Raw genomic sequence first — 20,991 nt, 5'->3', positions numbered from 1 at the left:
TGAAGTTAAAATGTAGTTTTTGTTTTTATTTGATTAAGATGTAAATACCATATTTGCATAAAATCTGAAATTTATTTTCAAGTAGCACAAAATGAACAGCAGAAAGTTTTTTGTTTTTTTTTCTTCGAGAGGAAAACTTTATTGATCCAAAGTGTGAAAACGGATGTAATGCACAGTTTTGACCACGAGGTGTCACCATTTCACCTTCCTCCAGTACAGAGGGAAGTTTTGTATTTTTCATTTCTGAGGTTCTGTTGGTTGATTTCAGGACATCTGTACCATCAACTGAACCCGTTTCCGGCTCCAGTTGTCCTCAGCGAGGACAAAGAAAACATCCACAGATAAATTAGGATTTTAGGCAACTGGAAAAAGTTTGTTGTCGTCCAGCATTGAAGCCGTCCTATAGTTCAGTCCCAGACGTGTGCAGGATCCTCATTTAAACTGCTACATGTGAGTATAAGTACACATAAATACAACACACTGTTTTTCTTTGACCTACAGATTGAGAAAGAGGTTCAAGAAATTCACAGAAAAGGTCAGATGGAAGTGAATGAACTACGGTAGCGATATGAACCCGGTGGTCTGAATACTGTCGGGATTGTCACAAAAATTCATGGATATTTTATGCTTTAGCATTTTTCTCCAACTCCAGAAGGATAAAAAGGCAAAAGACATATTAATGTTAAGGTTTTTGGCTCAAAAATCAGCTTCAGGTGAACAAGCTCCACAGTCTGAAATGAACACATGAAAGTTTCACTCCTAGATAAATAGAAAACATATTTTCTCAAAGCACATTATTCTGGCACTCAAGATGCTTTAGAAGCAAAAATTAATTTAGTAAAACATGTTAAAACTGCTGCTTTTAGGTGGCAAAGTGTGTGCGACATTCACAGTGAGACAATTATTTAAAAAATCAAACCTCAAGCTGTGAAGCTGCTTCTGTGGCAAAACTAATTGCATAGATTAATATACTTTTAAAAAGTCTCAACAAAACCTGTAAACAACAACAACCCACTCAGTGAGAAGGATCTGGAATAAAATAAGGACAGAAAAATCATCGCTGCAAATGCAAAGTCATCAGGACAGAAGTAATTTCTCATAAATCAGCATTTTTTCATGTACAAACAATGAAATTCTAGATTTCCGCTCCACATAAATCTGTTATAAATCAGCTGTTTTTCTCTATTGATCAACTTTTTAAGGCGGTTCTGTGATTAAAACGAAAGGAGAAAGCAGAGCGCCCGACTTGTTCAAATCTTGGGATTGCGTCCTTCGTTCACCACGAACCCGCCTTTCCCTCTGCGCATGTCCTGTCGCCTAGCAACCGTGAGTGGTTAATTACAACCTGGTGAAGTTTTTTTTTTTATTTAATCCTTTCAATTATAATAAAATATGTCTATGCAAATTACAAAAGTCTAACAGCACAACCGGTTTGTGATTTAAATTTTTGTACACTTTTAATATCCTAATAAATACAAAAAATAAAAGGTAGTAAAAAAACGTAACTTTTCTCCTACTTTGTGAATAAAAAACAAATTGCGAAAGTAAACTGAACTCTTCTGCTGAGTATGTCAACATCAAAATGTAAAAATTTATTGTAAAATGGGTACTTTAAAAAAAAAAAAATTCTTTCTATGAATTCTTTCTTTAAATCAAAATTTAACCAGCTAAGACAAAAAGCAAATAAAATTTAAGATTACTAAAAGCCGTCACAGGGTTTCATTGCTTTCGTTTTAAGTATTTGTTTAGAAATGTGCTTAAACTGCTGCTACAGTGAAAAGTTTTATTGAATTTCATTTGAAGGAAACTTGCAGATCCAGGCCTAAGCAAACATGTTTGATAGTCAGCCGCGTTGTCATGATGGTCATAATCAAAAGACAAATATTCCTTTGTTTTTTCCCCCTGAAAACTTTGTTGGATGACGGAAAGTTGCGTTGCAGGTAGCGGTGGCAATCGGAGGATTAATTTTCCTAAAACACGAGAACTTTCCAGCCGGAGTGGACGAAGGAGCAGCCGAAGAAGAGGCAGTCCACCGCCTGGTCCACCAGCCAGTCGAACACCACCTCCCGGTTCCCGGAGCCGATCGTCACGCGCAGCTTAAAATGGCCGCCCTCGCTCAGGTTGTTGTTGCTGACGGGTAGCAGATTGACCACCTCCATGTCAAAGGTCACGGCCGAGCCCACGGTGATGGCCGGAAGCTGATTGGTCATCTCTTTACCATTGACGAAAACAGCGCCTGGAAAGGAGGAACATGAATGATCTGCAACTGCTGGGAGATTTTGCAGCAATAAATCTTTTATAATAAGTAAATAATATTTCCTGACTCCAGTTCGCTATAAATCTGCGTTCAGACATTTTCCTAAGGTAATATTGAAGCTAGGTTTTCAAACGTTTCCAGCAAAACACTTATGAATTTAGCTAGAAAAGAGTTTCAATTCACCATTATATGATTTTTATTACTGTTACTATCTTTTTATGGTAGTAGTTACATTCCACAACAGAGACAAAGTAAACTACAATATAACAAAATGTCTCTCATCAATAACATTTAATAAGTATATTTCTACTTATTATACTTACATAATAAGCATTAGTATTGGCTATACTGGCTCTATATTTAGTTGGTATCATATTAATATTAGAAACACCTCTACTAAACAATGTTTAACTAATAATAGCTAGCAAACCCATAATGAAAAGCCCAGAGCTGCTGCACCCTGGCAGGGTTTTCTTGTAGGGTGGATGTGAAGTGAGCGAACCGTTGGTGGAGATGCAGACAGCTTGGTCTCTCTGCAGCGACTCGTCTCCGCTCTGAGTGTCGATGCAAACCCCCAGGCTGTCCAGCTGATCAAACTGGCCAGCTGCAGAGATCCTGTAAGCACAAACAGGTTATAAAAGCTAAAGAATATTTTTTTTACATGCCATTCACAGCTGCGCTGCTGGGGTGAAAACATTTTCATTAACAAAATTAATCCTTGTTCTTCAACGCAGAAAAACCACTAAACTCCTCAAAGTGATTCATATTTTTTTTTTCTCGCACTCTGTGTTGGATAAGCGACACACAAAGTTGTTGCCATAGCAACTGACTGACAACAGCCCCCCCTAGCAAATTAGGATTCAACACCAAAAAACACGCCAAGATCTAACACAGCGGTGGAAGATTAGCTACGACTGCTATTAGCTAATCTAAAAGCGGTGGTAGATTATCTAATTTAAACATCTGCTCTACAGAGGATCTGTCAGAGTTGGTGTACGGGTCGCCTTTTTTCTAACAGAACCGAAACAGAATTCTGCAGCACATCTACATGTTAAGATTGTCAAAGTCAAGCTAGCATAACTGATCTGATTCCCTCTTAGTGACTCCTTTTTTTAATTACAATTTTTTTTCTGACCTTGTTATCTCGTTGTCATAGTGTTGACAATTAGCGTAACGGGTACATTTAAGATTTAGCATGTTATGTTGACAAGTTGACAGCTGAAACCAACGGTAGTCATCATTAGTAAGCAGGTTTTTGCACGTGTGACGCCACGTTGCAATGTGGCTACAGAGCAACATTCTGGAGCGATACGATGTGTTTGTGTGTGACGTACTTGAAGGTGAGCGTCTGGCCGCAGAAGTAGGTGGGGGCGTTGGAGTACAGGACGGCGCAGCGGCTCTGGGCGGAGTCATTACGCAGGGCGATGTTCTTCCTGCTGCTGAGGATGTAGCCCTCGGTCCCTGAACGCCACTCTGCAGAAAAAACAAAAACAGATCCAACACGGGCTTCTGGACGCTGCTGAGGTATTTAACACTCGTCTGTCAGCAGCAGGTTTACTTCCCTAAGCGGACCACTGGTCAGCTACAGTTGGGGTTCTTCACCCAACACTTTGACTAGACTTCCTCCAGTAAGTAAAACTGAAAACTTCAAAGCATTTTTCTGTGATTCTCTTGATTTTCAGTTTGCAGAAGAAAACGTCACGTATCCAACTGTGAGAGTCGATCAGGAACGTTTTGTTTGTAAAGTTACGGTTCAGGATACCGAGGAGTCACTGCTGCCCCCTGCTGGTTTAAAACTGAACTGATTTCACTGAGTAGCAGAAGAAACGAAAGAAGAATTTAAATTTGAGATTCGGATGGATGGATGATTCAGTTCAGAAATCAACTGAATCATCACAGCAGTTTCACTATAACTAAGAGCGTCCGTCCATCCTTTCCCTTCCTCCCAGATGAGAACCGGATCAGAACCGGAGCCCCGTACCGTGTGGAGCCAGGGTGGTGTAGCCTGTCTGCGGGATGCTCCAGGGGCTCCACTCGGTGCGGCCCTCGCCCCGGGCGCTGACCCGGAACAGGTGGTCCGTGTGCGGGTCCAGATGTAGAACCAGGAACTCGCAGTCCCGGCCGATGTAGGCGTCCTCGTACTGGCTCCCCCCGCTGCCCGACCGCCGGTACTGCAGCCGGTAATCTGCAGCAGCAAAGTCCTCATCCACCTGCAAATGTACAAATGTTAAAAAATAAAAATAAAAATCAGTGTCACCCTGAAAGGTTTTTTATTTTTCCAGAGCGTTGCCATGCCGACCTTGCACCAGCGGACCAGGATGCCGCCCGGCCGCTCCTGTAGCTCCTCTATCTGGACGGGCGGATGAGAGGAGACGGCACCGTGGCGGGACACTCTGTCCCTCAGCAGGCTGAGGACGGAGTCGTCCAGTTGGGCCGAAACGCACGGGACGTCCACCAGAGCCGGGACCTCGGGAAGGCTGGAGAACACACAGAAATCAGCTGCTAGCGACGCCGGATCGACGCAGCGACGCCACAGCGACGCCAGATCGATGCAGTGGCACCGGATCGACGCCGCAGTGGCGCGGAGCGTTTCCTCCGCTACCTGTCCAGCTGGATGTGCATGGCTTTCTTTGTGAAGCTGCCCAGTTTGTCCTCCTTCTCTCCCAGACCGCATCGCAGAGCAGCTTCTCCTGCAGACAGTCATTATACTCATGAACATTTAACTCTGGAAGACATTTTAAATGTCCAAAACAAATAAACAGAACAGAAACAACAAATAAAACCAAACAAACAAAACTGTCCTTCAAAACAAGAGCTAGTTAAGACCAAAGCACCAGACTGGAGCGTTTTATCATCCAGTTTTTGGTAGAAGGAGAAAAACGATAAATCATGGAAATGAATGGGCTCGTTTTATTTTTATCGTGATAAATTGATTGATTGTGTTTGAATATTTGTGGCCCACCCTCTCTCAGCAGCTCGTCGGCCTGCCCCACGCCGTGCTCGATGAGGCTCTGGCAGTCGTCCAGAGGCTTGATGCTGTCGGCCTCGATGGCGTCGACCTCGGCCAGCAGGCCAGCCAGCCGCTCCGACAGCAAGCGGCCGGCCGCCGCCTGCAGTTCCGTGAAGTGCCTCTTGAGGGCCTCGCGGGCCTGGCCGGAGCTGCCCCGGATCTGAGGAAGAGGACGCCACATGTAGTCACATCAGCAACCTGAAGGTTCCACCGTGGGATTTCAATCAGGCCTGGAGGGACTTTGACTAGGACATTGGAACATTTAATCCATTGACTGGAAGCTAAAGTTGCTTCTCTAGTAAATGCTGATATTTTTCCCCACTTTTACTCTGTGCTAAGATGCATCTAAACCAGCTATGAATCGATTAATCGTGATTAATTGTCAACTAATTTATCAATCCATTAATTGTTAATTGGAGTATACGTCTCAAAAAGGCCAATTTTTGATATTACATAATACTAGAATAAATTGCATTTTTACCAGAATAAAAGTCAAATGAGAAAAAATATCATTTATGTGAAGTAATTCATTAACGTTCACTTAACGAATACTTTTATTGCAAAATACAGTCATCACTATCTACAGTAACTCTTTCAAGAATTTGATTTAATATGACTTACACAGCATTTATTTCAATAAAGTATTTTTGAATTTCAATATGTGTAAAATAAAGGAAAATCTGCAGAAGGTGGCAGTTTTTAATATGATGGATTGAATAATATTTAAAAATTAAATTAACTCCATTACTTTTTCAGTAGAAGTATTTTATTTTGTTTTTCAGTAGTTAATAATAAAAATATTCTCCCTCTGCTGCAGGGTCAAATACATTTTTTATTTTTAAAAAATTTAATAATTCTTTATTATTAATTCTTCAATTGTTTTTTATTATTTTTATTATTCTAATTTTATTTATCTTTAATTGTTGCTGAATTGAACATGTAGCTAAAACCTCAGCCTGTGTTACACCAGTAGCTGGTCAGGAAGTTAGTTGAAGAGTAAGCCATGTTTCAGTTCCTCTTGTTCACACACACACACACACACACACACACAGAGCGAGGTCGGAGGGATTTCACAACGAGTGTGCAGAGGGATAGGGAGCGGAAGTCTGATTGACAGCGGCAGATAAAACATGGAGGCCGTGACAGAGAGTGGAAACACACACCAACATTTTCCAGAAAACTCTTCGTCTGAAATAATAACCGACTTCAGACAAAGCAGGAATAGTTTTCCAAAAATGTTTGGACTCCTCCTTCTGCGATGCAGCGCTGATAAGATTGTCCTGGATCCCAAACATCCTGCTATCTCCTGCTGGCCCCACTCTCACTGCGGGTTTGTGTTTCCTGCTGTCTGTGTCATGGGAATGCTGGGAACGCTGGGACACAAACTGGGATCACATGAATCCTTCGTCTGCAGGCTTTGAGGTTATCTTCTCCCTACAACATGTCCTCACATGCCGCTGAAACCTTTATTTTCCAGGTTTTTCCTCCAACAGCAGCAGAAAAACAAACAATAAAAAAACTTTATTGATCCAACAGGGAAATTAAATTTTGAAAGTATTGATCTCTAGTAGCAGTCAGTGCTGCAACAAATCTGAAGAGGCCTCTGATTGAAGATTTTTGCAAACAGCTGAATCAGTTGCTAGCAGCTCTGCTAATCCACCTCCTTTGCTTTTGCTGCTTGTCTTTAAATCTCTGTTTGTCCATATGGTTAGTGTGGAGGAGGGGATCAGAAACGGTTTGAACTTCTCTCTCTCTGCTCTGCTTTCTGTGAACCCTCCATTTCACCTCCTCTGGGATTTGGGGTCAAAGTTCAGGTATCATTCAAGCTTTTGAGATGCTCCCTGTTGTAGATAATGTGTTGCCATAACAACTGTCTAAAAGTTAAAATAGAGGAATCATTCTCCAAATCAGAAACAATTCAACCAGCAAATTCATTAACCAATCAGAGCAGAGCCGTCGGAGCTGAACTGTGCTACAGATTAGCATGTGCTACATGCTACATGCTAATCTGCTCCCCAGCAGCTGTTTGATACAGGCTTTTTAAAATTAAAAAAAACTGAAACTTTTAAAATTATTTTATATACCTTTTTAATATTTATTTAATTTAGTACATTTTTGCATTAAAAAAATGAAGATTTTTTTATTTATTCTTTTTTAAAAATGTCTATTTTATATTTTTAATTGGGGTAAAATTATCACAGACATTAAAATATAAAATATTGGCAAAATCAACAACAATCGTTTGTGTTTAAATATTCAGGCTTTTTGCATTTTCATGCAATCCGGTGATTTTTAACTCAAAAACTGACTTTGCTGCACCCAGATCTGCTTATAATTAATTTATTAGAAAGAAAGACCAAAATCCTGATTTAATTGGTGTCAGAAATCACTAAATGTTCCATTTTTTCCAAATGATACCAAGAAAATTTGCAAAATATCTGTAATGTTTGTTTTCTGCAAACATCAGGAACGGTTTGTCTTCAGTCCCTGAGTTTGGAGCAGACATGCTTCTTGTTTCTCGGTTTTCTTCCTGTCATCTCTCCTCTCAGCTGCTCAGCAGAAACAGGAAATGGCTGCATTGTTTACTGGTGAGCAGCTGGACGGCTAAAACTCCACAGCAAGGGAAGGAAGAGATCCGGCAGAAAACCGACTCCTGAGAATCGTCTGGGTCGGCCTGCAGAGGTCGGAACGGGTCCAGACTTTCCTTTAGTTTAGTTTTGCTGTGACTTTTAGTTTCACTAATTCAGTTAGTTTTAATTAGTTTTTAGAGGGTGTTTGCTAGCTTTTATAAGTTATCATTAGCAAAAATATTTAGTTTTAGTTTAGTTATTATTAGTTAAATATTGTTTAGTTTTAGATTAGTTATGACTTAAATATTGTTTAGCTTTTGTTTATTTTTTCTTAGTAAACTGGTGTCAGTTTACTAAGAAAACATAATAATAATTTTAGTTTAATTACTATTAGTTAAATATTGTTTAGTTGTAGTTTAGTTTGTGTTAGTTAAGTATTGCTTAGTTTTTGTTTTTATTAGTTAAATATTTCATTTTCTCCTAATTATTTAAAATTAGGAGAATAAAAAAATCTATTTTGTATTGGTTTGAAAAGCTAATAAATGGACTCATAAACACAAAACCAAACTATTTTATGTCTATAATTTCAGTATGCTTTAGTTTTAGTTTAATTGCACCATGTAGTTACAGTTAGTTAATATTTCTTCATTAATTACTGTTTTTTTATTCATTTCAGTTAAGGAAAATGTTTTCTGAATTTCAGTTTTTGTTAGTCTCAGTTCGCTGTGACGACGTTGGGCCGCCGGCTCTCGCCCCAGGGCGTAAACACGGGGAGGGCGGTACCTGTTTGCGTGCCTGGTTGAGGCCCTGCAGCCGCTGCTGCAGCTCGCTGCGGTAGTTCTGCGCCGCCTCGATGCTCTCCTTCGCCTCCTGCAGCAGCAAGTCCACCTCCACAGACATCCTCCCGCCTCCTGACGCAGAACAACAGATTTTTATTAAAAACGGGAAAACAGTGGAGCCAGGAGACCGAAAGCGGCAGAGCGACGACGGTGAAAGGAGAGCAGCAAACTGTCAGGCGGCAAACCTGATGTCCAGAATAACCGGTTTCACATCCGCTGCATCTCTGGCTGCAGGAACAGAGAAACAATGGAGGAGCAGAAAACTGAAACTATTTCTATCGCAATATTAAAACAGCTGGAAGATTACAACAAAACAATTACTAGAAGAATAATAACTAGAGTTCACCGATTCACTAGAATAATAAACCAAGTGGCAACAAAATACTGTAAGATATGAACATCCATCCATCCATCCATGGAGGTAATGATTCAATCGATGAACTCAGGGATTTTCTTCTGCTGTAAAAACTCTTCACTTCTTGTGGAAATGCTGCTGTTGCTGCTATGGAAATAAAAAACATCTTTTAAATCTTATCCTGAGTCTTTAATCTGAATCCTAACGACCTGCATCATCCACCAGAGAAAAACAACCTGCAGAACATTTTGACTCGTTTGTACCAACAACAAAACCACTTCCTGCTTCACCTGGCTACTACAAACCCACCAGTCGCTTAAAAACAACTTCAGCAGGTATTTATACAACAACGGCTAAAATCACCATGATAAATTTACACAACAAACCTTTCCAGTCTGGACTACAGTTTGCAGACTGAAAGTTGGTTAATGAAGCGCTTCCTGTGAACTTTACATCACTATCAAAGGTCACAGAAATAATCTATTTGGTTATTTTGGCTTCATGTTAATGCCAAAGTTACAGGCTGTGCAGAAAATGATAAAATGTGGAACAAAGAATTACTCAGCATTGTGAGCAGGAAGGCAACCTGACTTCATCTTTTGATGTTTTTAAAGGAAATCTGCTGAAAAATGAGAAAAATATTCCGGCAAAAACTTCAGAAACTAAATGAAACTTGATTTTAAACCATCAACAGGCAAAAATCTGTTAATGAATCGACAGTATTGAACATTGATGGAAAGCCACCGGTTGGAGTTTTAAACCGTGTCATCGTCTCTCCTGCTGTTTTTACATCATCAGAAGTGAAAGCAGCGACTCTGCCCGGCGCTGCGCTGCGCTGCGGTCGGCCGCGCTTCCTTTACAGCGTCTGAAGAGGAAGTCACAAGGCGGCATCAAACTTCACCTTTAAAAGTCTGCAAAGTCTCCTGTAGAACAAGTGTCATTCATGCATTTTCAAAATCAGCTGAAAAATGGTCCAACCAATCAGCACCAAACACAGAATAAGTCTGAATGTCCGTCAGGAGATTATGGATGAAGTTTCTCTGGTCAAAACGTCCCAGTTGACCAACACATCCAATCAATCATGACTGAATCAACTCTTGGATGCAGAAAACTCTTCCTCTGTTAGAATCTGGCTTGGAGGAGATTCTGGTCCAAGACACAAGGGTGTCTGGACTCAACATCGGGTCTTTTTGGAAATAACACGGTTCTGTTGGCTTCATCGGGTTGTGACCTCCAGATTTCACTGGAGCAGAGAGATGAGAATCAGTACCTCAAAATCCAAGACTACATCATCTTGGATGTAGTCATCCAAGATGACTTGAGCTAGAAAACAATAGAGTGCCTTAGCTTTTGGGTTGAAAACGAAGGCCTGCCGCCCAAACTGGAGGAGTTTAAGTATCAGGATCTCAGGAAACTGGAGCAGGAGGTTGATAGATGGATCAGTGTGGCGTTTGTACCCGTTTATGGTGGTGAAGAGAGATCTGAACCCAAAAGCGTAGCTCCTGATTTACCGACTGATCTGCATTCCTCCTTCATCTAAGTGCATGGGCTTTGGGTTGTGACCTAAAGAATGAGGTTTCACGAGGATGCATTCACACTGGTCCTGTTTAATCTGATTTAATCAAACTGCGGCTCGCTTGTTTAGAAAGGTTCGTTTGGGGAGGTGTGAATGTGGAATCAACCTCGGTCTGAGTTCGGTTGAAGTGAACTCTGGTTCGGTTCGAATGCCTATGTGAACGCCAAGCAGATCGGAGACTGCTCCAAAAGCAGGAAGTGGACTATGAACACAGGGCATTCTGGGTAATTACAACCAAAACTAACATACTAGCCTAGCGCTAGCAGGAAAAATGGCTTGTGATCTTGTACCAAAGACAAAAGAGAAATTTGTAGACCTCCCTTTCTGCTTGACATTGCTCTGAGTCGGGTAACACGCCGCCTAACAGATTAGGAGTGAACCCACGCAGACTTTATAGAAACCTTTGGGTTGTTTTACAATAAATACTGAGCGCTAACTATTCATAAGTTGTATTCTGCTGTTGTTTCTTTTGGAAAGGTGTTTGTATTTGCAATATTTTAAAAATGTGTCCCTAAATATAGCTAAATGGACCATCTCAGATGCATTTGAATAATCTCGCACACTATCTGTGTTTATATTCATATGAATGCAAATATGGAGTTAAAGAAATATGCAGGCATGCACCCGCTCAGTGGCTTTGACATAAACAACACCCACTACTGTTCTGTCGCTTCTTTCTCCTGACAGAGTGTGTTCAGAGGAACAAGAGCTGAAATTATACACCCTCTGCACAATGTGCTGCTCCTCTCTTTGTCTGCTTACAAATCCTCCTTCCAGGAGAAACTCAGGCTTGTTTTCATTTAACAGAACATCTTTTATGTGTGTTTGTGATGCAAAAATGACAAGAAACAAGTGGATAGAGGTTTCTGTTTCATGCTGTTGGAGTAAATGGAGTAAATTTTCAGCAAAGTATTTAGGTCAGTCTGCACCCTGTTTCATGGCTTCCATCATTTATCTGTTGTTTTTGTGTCTTTTCCGCAGCCCCTGCATGACTTTAACAAAATGCATAAGCTCTGACTAACAGGAGAGTTATGAGAAGCACTCTGCTGCAAATTCTCACAATTATTATTAGAGCACAGAAATGACGAAACTATAACACGAGAACATGTCTAAACTTGATCAGAATGACTTCCTTATTTCTGTAGTTATTTGTGAAGTTAACCCTCCATCCACCACGTTCAGATCAGGACATTAAAGCTCAACAGCACTTCATTTATACCATGTAAACCTCAAAAGGAGCATTTTCTTAAACGGAGAGAACAGAATTCTATTAGAAAATTGGGCATTTTTAATTTTGCACCACTCTCAGCAAATAGTGGCACCCTATACTAACATAACTGATATTTATTTTAAATAAATCATGTGTTTATAAAAATTCGGCATACAATTTGTTCACTTAGCAACAAAATTAGTCGTAAATAATTGCACTACTTTTAAGCTATGATGGAAAAACACGATGCGAGGATCTGAAGTTGGCATCTGATTCAAACTTGAGTGAAATTCTGTATCAGATCCTAATTTAAAGGACAATCCTAATAAACCCTTCAAAATCTGAAATACTTCAAATAGTCAAATGAAAACTGAATTATTCAACACTTGTTTATTATTATCAAGCCATTATTATACTGCAATATGTACAGTATTATTGCTATCCAGCTAGAAAACTAACTTGCTTATGAGTCAAACTAGATACATAAAAAACCTTATTATATTCACACTGAAAGCTGTTATTTTGAGACAATTTACAAGTCACCAAATTCACTTAAAGGTTATTTATGCAGCCTAGAATAACTCAGTCAATGTATGACCAGTCTCAACACTCATTTCCAAGCATCACTCTGCTAATTCTGGTCTAAACAGCTATAAAGCAGATAAATTGCTCATTTTGAACGTCCACAACATAATAATATTATATAATTATATAATATAATAATAACATAATAACATAAATAAAATAGTTTCATTTCGGTTTATAGAATATAAATTCAACTTGCGATAATAGAGTTCATATTTGACCTTTGAACTACAGCTGATTCATTTTCTTTAAAACGGTGAAATGGCCCTTTAGTCAATCGGAAGCATCAAATCACAAACGAACTTCCGCGCTGTGCTCGCTAAAAAAGTTGAGATGTTTCACCTCCAAATGAGATTAAAAGAAAACATTTTAATCTAAATCTGTGCTGCAGAATAAAAATAAAGCCTCTTTGATAGAATATTTGGTCATTAACAAGGTTAGATCAGGTTAGCTTGTTTTGGTCAAAAAGACAATGAAACTCGGCTCATGGCTGAGAGAGCAAGCACAACACCTCCATTAAGTCCGGAGGAAAACAACAGCTGCGGTGATACACCCCATTCTGAGACAAAAAGAAAATCAAAACAAACCTGTTTCAGTGTTTTCTGGCCGCCATTTAATCCTAACTGTCAACGATCAGCTCGGAGCCGCCGATGCGCCGCTCCACATATGCCGAAGTTTAGCCCGAGTCCAAAAATGACACTTCCGAAGCTTTCAGAGAGTCGACCAATCAGAAACTAGATCCTTCAAAGTGACCGAAATTCCAGCCAATTAGATTACGAGATGATGAGTTCTGCCCGCCTTAAAGAAACGGTCCCTGTGAGTAAACTGGAGCTGATGAAATAAGTTGATAAAAAGCCAAATTTATTTTCAATAAGGTTTTTAAATTAATATTAATATTGTTTTAGGTTGTTTAGTTATATATACGCAAAAGGTAGTTTGAAAAGTGTTTTAATCTCATATTTAGGCGGGATAAACTGGTTGCAATTATCTTTTTAACGGCCATTATTAGGTCATAACGCGAGTGAATGTGTACCACATGTAAAAACCCCATTAGTTTAGTTAAACTTTATAAAATATCTTGTAAAATTGCAATGAAAATACAAAAAATGTAAAACTATATATTAATATATTGTTTTTAAAATGTGCGTGATTTACCAACCAACCAATTAATTATGTTTGTAAAATGTATGTTTGCTTTGAAGCAACGAGGAGGAAATAGATTAAACTTGGGCAGTAAGATATAAACTTCCTGAAAGCACAGCTGGGATTTAGCGGTAGTCAGCGCCCTCTAGCGGTTCACGGTGAATGTTTTTTATCTTTAAATTCCCTCTGTCAATCAAAACAAATAAAAAAAAGTATCTTTCAAACATTTCTTCAAATAAAAATCTGGAGTGTCAGTTGTGCATTTCTATTCCTTCAGCCCCACTCATTCCAACAAGAATTGATTAATTGTGATTAATTTATTACTGAAATAATAATCAGCTAATTTAGTAACTATTTAATCTTTCATGAGAGTATACAGACTGTGTATAAACATGCCATTTGATGAAAGAACAACAAGCCAAGACTGTAGAAAAGTTTGTGTATTTTGCATTTAAGATGAAAAAAACTTTTTTTGTCTGTAAATATGTACATAGAACTTTTTTTTTTTAAATTGAGTTAAATTATTTGTTTATTTACATGTTTATGTATTTCTAATATTCTACACAATAAGCTTAAGTTTTTTAATGAAAAATATGATGAATGTGCCAATTTTTTATCCGATTAATCGTCAGAATGCTCGATTATTAAAATAATTGTTTGCGGCTGCCTTAATTTCTTAATATATTTTTTTAAATACATAATTTGAAGGCTGTTGTGCCTCTGATTTGACCACCTATAGGCGCTCAAAGCTGCGCAAACGGATCCCGGTGACGCAGTTAGGCGCTTCCCTGAATGGACCGGGACAATCCCTCAGATTACAGCTTGACCCACAGGATTTGTGCACCTGACTCGACCGGAAACAGTCAGAGATGAACCAACACTGATGTAGGTTTATTTTATCTTCCTGGATATAGTTAGGAAATAACATTTTAGTCACTTTTAGGGGTTTAATTCATGCAGGTAAGGCTGTAATATCTCCATGTGAGGCTTTCATAGCGGATTTTACGCAGATATTCCGGCTGAATTATGCAGAGGATGCGCTGTTAACAAAATCTGAGTTTATCACCAGTTTATAATGAATGATATTCCTGCTTCCGGTGGAAACCTCGGCTGTAATCCTCGCAGATTTCCGCGCACAGATGGATTGCGTCCTGACCGTCAGCCGGGGACGCCACGGTATGTAAACTGGATGAATTCTGCCGCTATGTTTGCGCCTTTTTTACTGAACTGAATCTGGCAAGAAAGCGCCAAAATGAGGAAAGCTGTTCTGAAAGAAGCCGCAAAGCGCTTCCCCTGGCTGGCCAACGTCACCTTGTACGGCTGCCTGTTCGCCGGCGGGGATTTGGCGCATCAGCTGATTGCGCACAGAGAGCGCATCGACTGGAAACACACCCGCAACGTGGCCATCGTGGCCATCACCTTCCAGGGAAACTTTAACTACTTCTGGCTGCGCGCTCTGGAGAAACGCTTCCCCGGAAAATCCGCAGGGATGGTTTTCCGCAAACTGCTGCTGGACCAAAGCTTTGCGTCACCTTTGGCCACCAGCGTCTTCTACACAGGTGAGGAACAGGCGCATCTGAATCAATCAGAGCATGACGGAAAATATTATTTATTACGGCAATTTAATTAAAAGAAATAGAAAAGTATGTTTTAAGAAATTGCGCCCAAACGGAGATATTTTGGACTTATTTATTCGAAAAATATGAAATCATTTAAGACCAATAATATAAAAATAATATCATAAAAACACAACTGTTAGGTAACGCAAAGAAATTAACCCACAGAAGAATTTGGGTTAGTTGGAAAGTCAAGTGGAAGGAAAACATCATAGAGATGAAAAAATGAAACTTCTTTTGTTGATTATGGAAAGTAACTGACAGGAAATCACAAATCCTCTTTTCCAGAAAAGCTGTATTACATAAGACCATTACTACTAATAAAAAGGTTTTTAAAACATAAATGTTAGGTAATGCAAGGAGTTGGATTAGTTGGAAAGTTAAGTGGAAGGAAGAAATCAGGGACAGATTGGATATATGTTTCGAGAGTACAGTTTATTTCTGTAATTCAACCTTACAAACTGAAACTTATGTTATATATATTAATAACACTAAGAGAGACACATTTCAACAGTTTTTTGTTTTTTGTGTGTGTAAATTTTTGAAGATTATGGAAAAAAATCCACTTTTTCAGAAAAGTTCTATGACATAACTTATTACATAACCCTAATATTTATGTTTTACCTAACATTTAAAACACATATGTTAGGTAACACAAGGAGGTTAATCCACAGAAGTGCTGAATCAAATTACATAATGGAAAGTTAAGTGGATGGAAGAAATCAGGGACAGATTGGACTGTGGGTAGAATTATGCTTTTAAGTACAGTTTATTTCTGTAATTTAACTTAAAAAAATTTAACTTCTCTGTTAAATATATTAATAACACACAGAGAAACACAAAACAGCATCGGTCCGGTTCTGGTTCTCTTCGGCTCAGACGTTCCTGGACCCGTCAGCGTGTGCAGTCAGCACCTTCTAATGCTGCCTTAACATCTTGAATAGATTTTGTTTCACAATCCTCTTTCAAAGCTGGAGCTACGTTGCTTATTCACCTTTTTCTACCACAGTTTTTTTCCTTCCACTAAACTTCCCTTCCCTCATCAAATTTTTGGTTTTTGAAGATTTCATTTTTTGAAATATGGATTTTCTTGAAAACGCAAGGAAATTTCTGAGTTCCAAAAGTCGAACATTTGCTTTAAAAAAACATGAGAAATGTTTTGATTAATTTCAGAAATTTTCTGCAAAGAAACAAAAGCAAACACAAAACAACTAGGAACTCTTTTGTTAAAAGTTGTCAAATTTACAAAAGTCGAAAATTAAAATTTTATTTTAGCGAATTGTCAACATTTGAAGCTCATAAATCTCAAAGTGTTTTTTCTCATTTCTGATTTTTTTTTTCTTTTTGCAAATTTTCCACTTTTGTAGCTCAGATTTTTTAATTCCTGAGATCAATTTAACAGTTTCTGAGTTTTTGGCAGAAATGTTCTCCTCCTCTGTTTTTCCACTTACAACAGTGGAGCCTAAAGTGGGCCCCTGAGGGCCGGCATCCTGCATGTTTTAGTTCTCTTCCTGGTTTAACACACCTGGATCAAATGATGGCTCGTTAGAAGAACATTGACCTGCTGAGGAGGTTGTTGCTCCCACCAGGGAGGGAAGAACTAAAACATGCCGGCCCTCAGGGACCCACTTTGGGCACCACTGACCTATAATGACCCTAACACATCACCATGCTATCTGGTGTGCAGGAGAAAATGTATTCTTTAGCTTTTTTAGGCTCCATAGAACTGGAGACTGGCATGAAAAAATTGTAAATTTTATTTTAAATATTGGCTGTAATCTGAGTCTTTCTTCTGTCCTGCAGGTGTGAGTTTCCTGGAAGGAAAGGAAGACATCCTGGAAGACTGGAGGGAGAAATTCTTTAACACCTGGAGGGTAAAATATGAGAAAGTCGCCTTCCTCTTCCTCCTCCTCTTCCTCACATGGTCACATCGCTAGCTGCCGGCAGCCAGATTAACCTACATCTCCCCGTGTGCCGCTAATGATGCGCAGTGCAGGGCAAACCAGGCAGCGGATAATAATGCCAGTAGGAGGAGAGATCCTGGCGCAGATTAGCGACCTGTTAGCAGGCGGTTACATAATCCAGGACAGCAGCATTTCATTTAGCTGCTGATCATGTAAAAATCTATAAAAACAAAAACTAATCTGATCAGAAACCCAGTAGTTTACAAACATCCTCAGGATTTGCTAGCATTGCTATTAAACTGCATGAATTGGGTCAAATATTTTGGGTTTTGGCTTCTTCCTCTCTGATTGGCCTTTTGGTTTTTTATCTGGGGTGTATGTAAACTTCTGACCTTTAGTGAGGTAAATTAAAGCTTCTTTTTTTAGCGCTTTTACAGAAACCTCATCTGACCACAAACTTCACAACATCGCAGGTAGATAAATGATTAAAGAAGAAATAAAATAATTAAAAATAAGATAAATATCAAATGATGATAATAATACCAATACATGAGAAGACATACTTGATTTCGGTTGCAGCAAATTCCCAAAAACTAGAATTAATTATCTAATCTTCCCTTTTTCTTTTCTTAAAATAAATTTACAGAGAAATAAAAAATAAATCAACAATTGTAAAACATTTCTATAATATGGTTGAGCCTTTATTCAGTTTCTCTTGTGTTTTTATTAAGTAAAAAATATTTGAGCAGAGATTGTATCAACTGAGATTGTTGCAAGATTTTCATTTATAAGAATTTTTCCCATTTTTTCCCAGACTGGACTCATGTACTGGCCCTTTATGCAGGTAACTATTAACATAATACATTTTATTTTGTTTTATTAATTCATAAAGCAGTTGCATAAGAAAACAGAAAGGGTTTAGGTTTATTTTATTTATATGTATTTAGTAGTTTAAATTGTATAAATTTTATATAAAAATACTTAGAAAAATTGTCTCTGTTGCTAAAAATGTTATTATGTAATTATTTGTATTTGTTGATTCAGCTTAGTGTTTAAAATGAGAGAATTTGCTAATTATTTTATATTTTTGTACATCTGATTACATCCTTATAGATGTTATGATCAGTTACTCTGTACTTGAGTAGCTTTTTATTAAACCAAATACTTTTTTTTGCAAATTTTTACTTGAATGTACTATATTAAAGTAGTGCTACTCTCTCTGTAGTACTGGGTACTTTACCCACATCTACTGACCGACAGTCATGATCCAGAGTATTTTATATGTACTTTACAGCTTTTCACTTCTTGAGTTTGCTTTTAAAAAACAAATATCAGTCAAATATTGAATTTAATTATGGTTATTGTGTTAAGGTTAATACAATAAAATCCTTGTTTTTATTAACTGAAACTAAATAATATAATGTTTACACAATAAAGTTGAAAATTAACAACAATTTTAAACTTTTATTACATTAAGTCAGATTTTCTGATCAGTTACTTGAGAAGCTTTTTTACCAAAAACTTTTTCACTTTTGCTTTGTTCTTTCACAAATGTACTTTTACTTAAGTAGTAATATATAAAAGTAGTGCTACTCCTACTATAATAAAATGTTTAGGTACTTTACTCACTTCTTCAATCACAATGCAGAGTACTTTAGAAGTACTGTTCACAGTATTGAAACATTTTTAATTGAATGTTAACTCTGTACAATCTTTATTAGCTCAATAGTACTAAACCTAAAAAGTAAATAATTTTAGACCTTTATTAACTATTTTCTTCTTTAAATGGTGTCTCCAGTTTCTGAACTTTGTCCTGATGCCGCTGCACATGCGGACCGCCTTCATGGGCTGCTGCGCCTTCCTCTGGGCCTCCTTCCTGTGTTTCTCCCGGCAGGACGGCGACGGCACCGCCACCGTGGCCCTGGCCTTCATCATGGACCCCCGGAAAACTCTGGAGGAGATGCGTGAGGCTCGGCTGGCCCGGAAGAGGCACAAAATTCAGAGGGAAAACTAAATGTTTTCGTCTATATCCGTCTCAAACGCACACATGCAGCAACAAATCAGGCAGGAAATGTCTGAAAAAAGACTTCAGCTTTATTAAACGCCAAGAAGTTATTGAAGTACCCATTTATGGACTGACGCAGCCACTGGAATGTCAAGAAATAAAACTGTTTATTGAGTAAAATTGGGGTCAGGCAGCTAAAAAAACAAAGGTAAATGGCAGTATTATGATAGTGTAGCCAGAAAAATCCATAACTAGATTCAATTTAGACCAAATGAGGGAAAATGTCCAAACGTTTTGATCCAGAAATTATGTTTTAGTCTAATAACTGGAGTTTACTGCTAGGGAACAAAAAGGACAAATTGGGCGCAATTAAAAACTCTAAGGCTTAATAACTTCTGTTTTTCACCAGCTGTGCCTTTACCTGGTGATGTGACTGCCATAATCTGCAGTAATCCATCAAACATGTGATTCAATTCTAGTTTGTGTCATGGATCACAAACTTAATACTTGAAAATCCGGATTTTTATCTGGGAAATATGAAGAAGCTTAGAAAATGTAAGCAGAAATGAGAAAATACTCGTGAATTCAAGGTAAGATTGGGAGATTATCTGTTAATAATCAATGAATAAAGCAGTTTATAGGTCATGAAGGATGAATGTGGATTTGAAAAATGTTAAAGATCTAAACCAACCACAGATTTTTAGGTGTGTAAAAATCTTTTATTTTCTGTGACTTGCTGATAAACCTAAAACAAAAAACAGGCAGACCAAACATCAAATTCAATTAAATTAAAAATAAATATATACTAATTAATTTAGGTTTATGAGTAAATCATCACCCCTGATCATATATTCATGCAGCACTCCCGAAATGGAGCTAAATTGGTGCCATAAAGTTTAGTCAAAAGACAAAATATTTGAAACAAACAAAAAAATGATTTGAAACTGAAAAAAGTTTCGAATAAAGAAAAATAAGATTTGAAAGTGAAAAAAATTTCCAAACTACTTTTCAGATTAATTTTTTTCACTTTCAAATTTTTCTTTTTTCAAAAAAATAGCATTTTCAGTTTTAAAACATTTTTGTTTAAAAATATTTTTTCAATCTTTTTTTAAACAATGTTTATGGCCCCAATTTAGCTCCATATTTATCTCATGTTTCTATCATTCTTTCTTAATTATTTTACCTAAGATGTTTTTTTCATATAATTTTTTTCCAGATAATTTTCAGGTCTTCTCACTGTCTCCTCATTTCAGTTCATCCATCATCAAAACCTGCTTGGATCTCTTACAGCAGGGGAGCCCAGAGTCGGTCCTCGATGCCCGGCATCCTGCCCGTTTTAGTTGGTAGTAACAACCTTTTCAGCAGGTCAATGTTCTTCTAATGAGCCATCATTGGATCCAGGTGTGTTAAACCAGGGAGAGACTAAAACATGCAGGACACCGGGGCCTTCAGGACCCACTTTGGGAACCCCTGACTTACAGGTTAATTGGTCTTTCTTAATTGCCCTTAGGTGCAAGTGTTTGTTCTGTTTGTTATTCATAAATTTCTGGTTCACAACAAATATTATTTAAAAGTGCTTTGTTTCCAAAACAGAAATATATAGTCAATTAAATCCAGTGTACTAGGATTATTGTATAAAGTCATTTAGATGCAATCAATTATATATAACCTGTTCAGTGTTATAAAACAAAGCAATCAGTTTAAAATGCCAGAAAGTAAAAAGATAATCCTAATACCAAATGAGACCCAATATCCTTATTTATTTACATCCTATTCCTCTTTATTTTGACTTTTAGCCCATTAAACTCCCTTTAACTTTATGTAACTACTTATTTAACCACAAAACTGTGACTTTTTATCCATATTTCTGGTCAAAACTGAACACTTTGTGAACTAACTGTCCAATATGAAGTTAAAAAAA

At 38.0% G+C, this 20,991-nt stretch overlaps 2 protein-coding genes across 2 annotated transcripts; one reads left to right on the top strand and one right to left on the bottom strand.

The window, feature by feature from the left end:
- Window positions 1–240: 240 nt before the first annotated feature.
- crlf3 (cytokine receptor-like factor 3) lies at window positions 241–13,119 on the bottom strand. The gene is made up of 9 exons (XM_032588572.1): window positions 12,990–13,119; window positions 8,621–8,748; window positions 5,220–5,427; window positions 4,860–4,947; window positions 4,557–4,734; window positions 4,239–4,467; window positions 3,592–3,730; window positions 2,760–2,872; window positions 241–2,236 (listed from the first exon to the last, which is right to left on the bottom strand). The coding sequence occupies exons 2-9, from the start codon at window positions 8,735–8,737 to the stop codon at window positions 1,971–1,973; spliced, it is 1,338 nt and encodes a 445-aa protein (XP_032444463.1). The 5' UTR covers window positions 8,738–8,748; window positions 12,990–13,119; the 3' UTR covers window positions 241–1,970.
- Window positions 13,120–14,270: 1,151 nt separating this feature from the next.
- On the top strand, window positions 14,271–20,019 carry mpv17l (MPV17 mitochondrial membrane protein like). The gene is made up of 4 exons (XM_032586750.1): window positions 14,271–15,104; window positions 16,965–17,035; window positions 17,880–17,909; window positions 18,864–20,019. The coding sequence occupies exons 1-4, from the start codon at window positions 14,798–14,800 to the stop codon at window positions 19,077–19,079; spliced, it is 624 nt and encodes a 207-aa protein (XP_032442641.1). The 5' UTR covers window positions 14,271–14,797; the 3' UTR covers window positions 19,080–20,019.
- The last annotated feature ends 972 nt before the right edge of the window (window positions 20,020–20,991 follow it).

The sequence above is a fragment of the Xiphophorus hellerii genome, chromosome 16 (genome assembly GCF_003331165.1).
Source record: "Xiphophorus hellerii strain 12219 chromosome 16, Xiphophorus_hellerii-4.1, whole genome shotgun sequence".
NCBI classification, from domain to species: domain Eukaryota; kingdom Metazoa; phylum Chordata; class Actinopteri; order Cyprinodontiformes; family Poeciliidae; genus Xiphophorus; species Xiphophorus hellerii.
The sequence above is the reverse complement of the archived record's forward strand: the minus strand, read 5'-3'. Positions and strand labels throughout refer to the sequence as shown.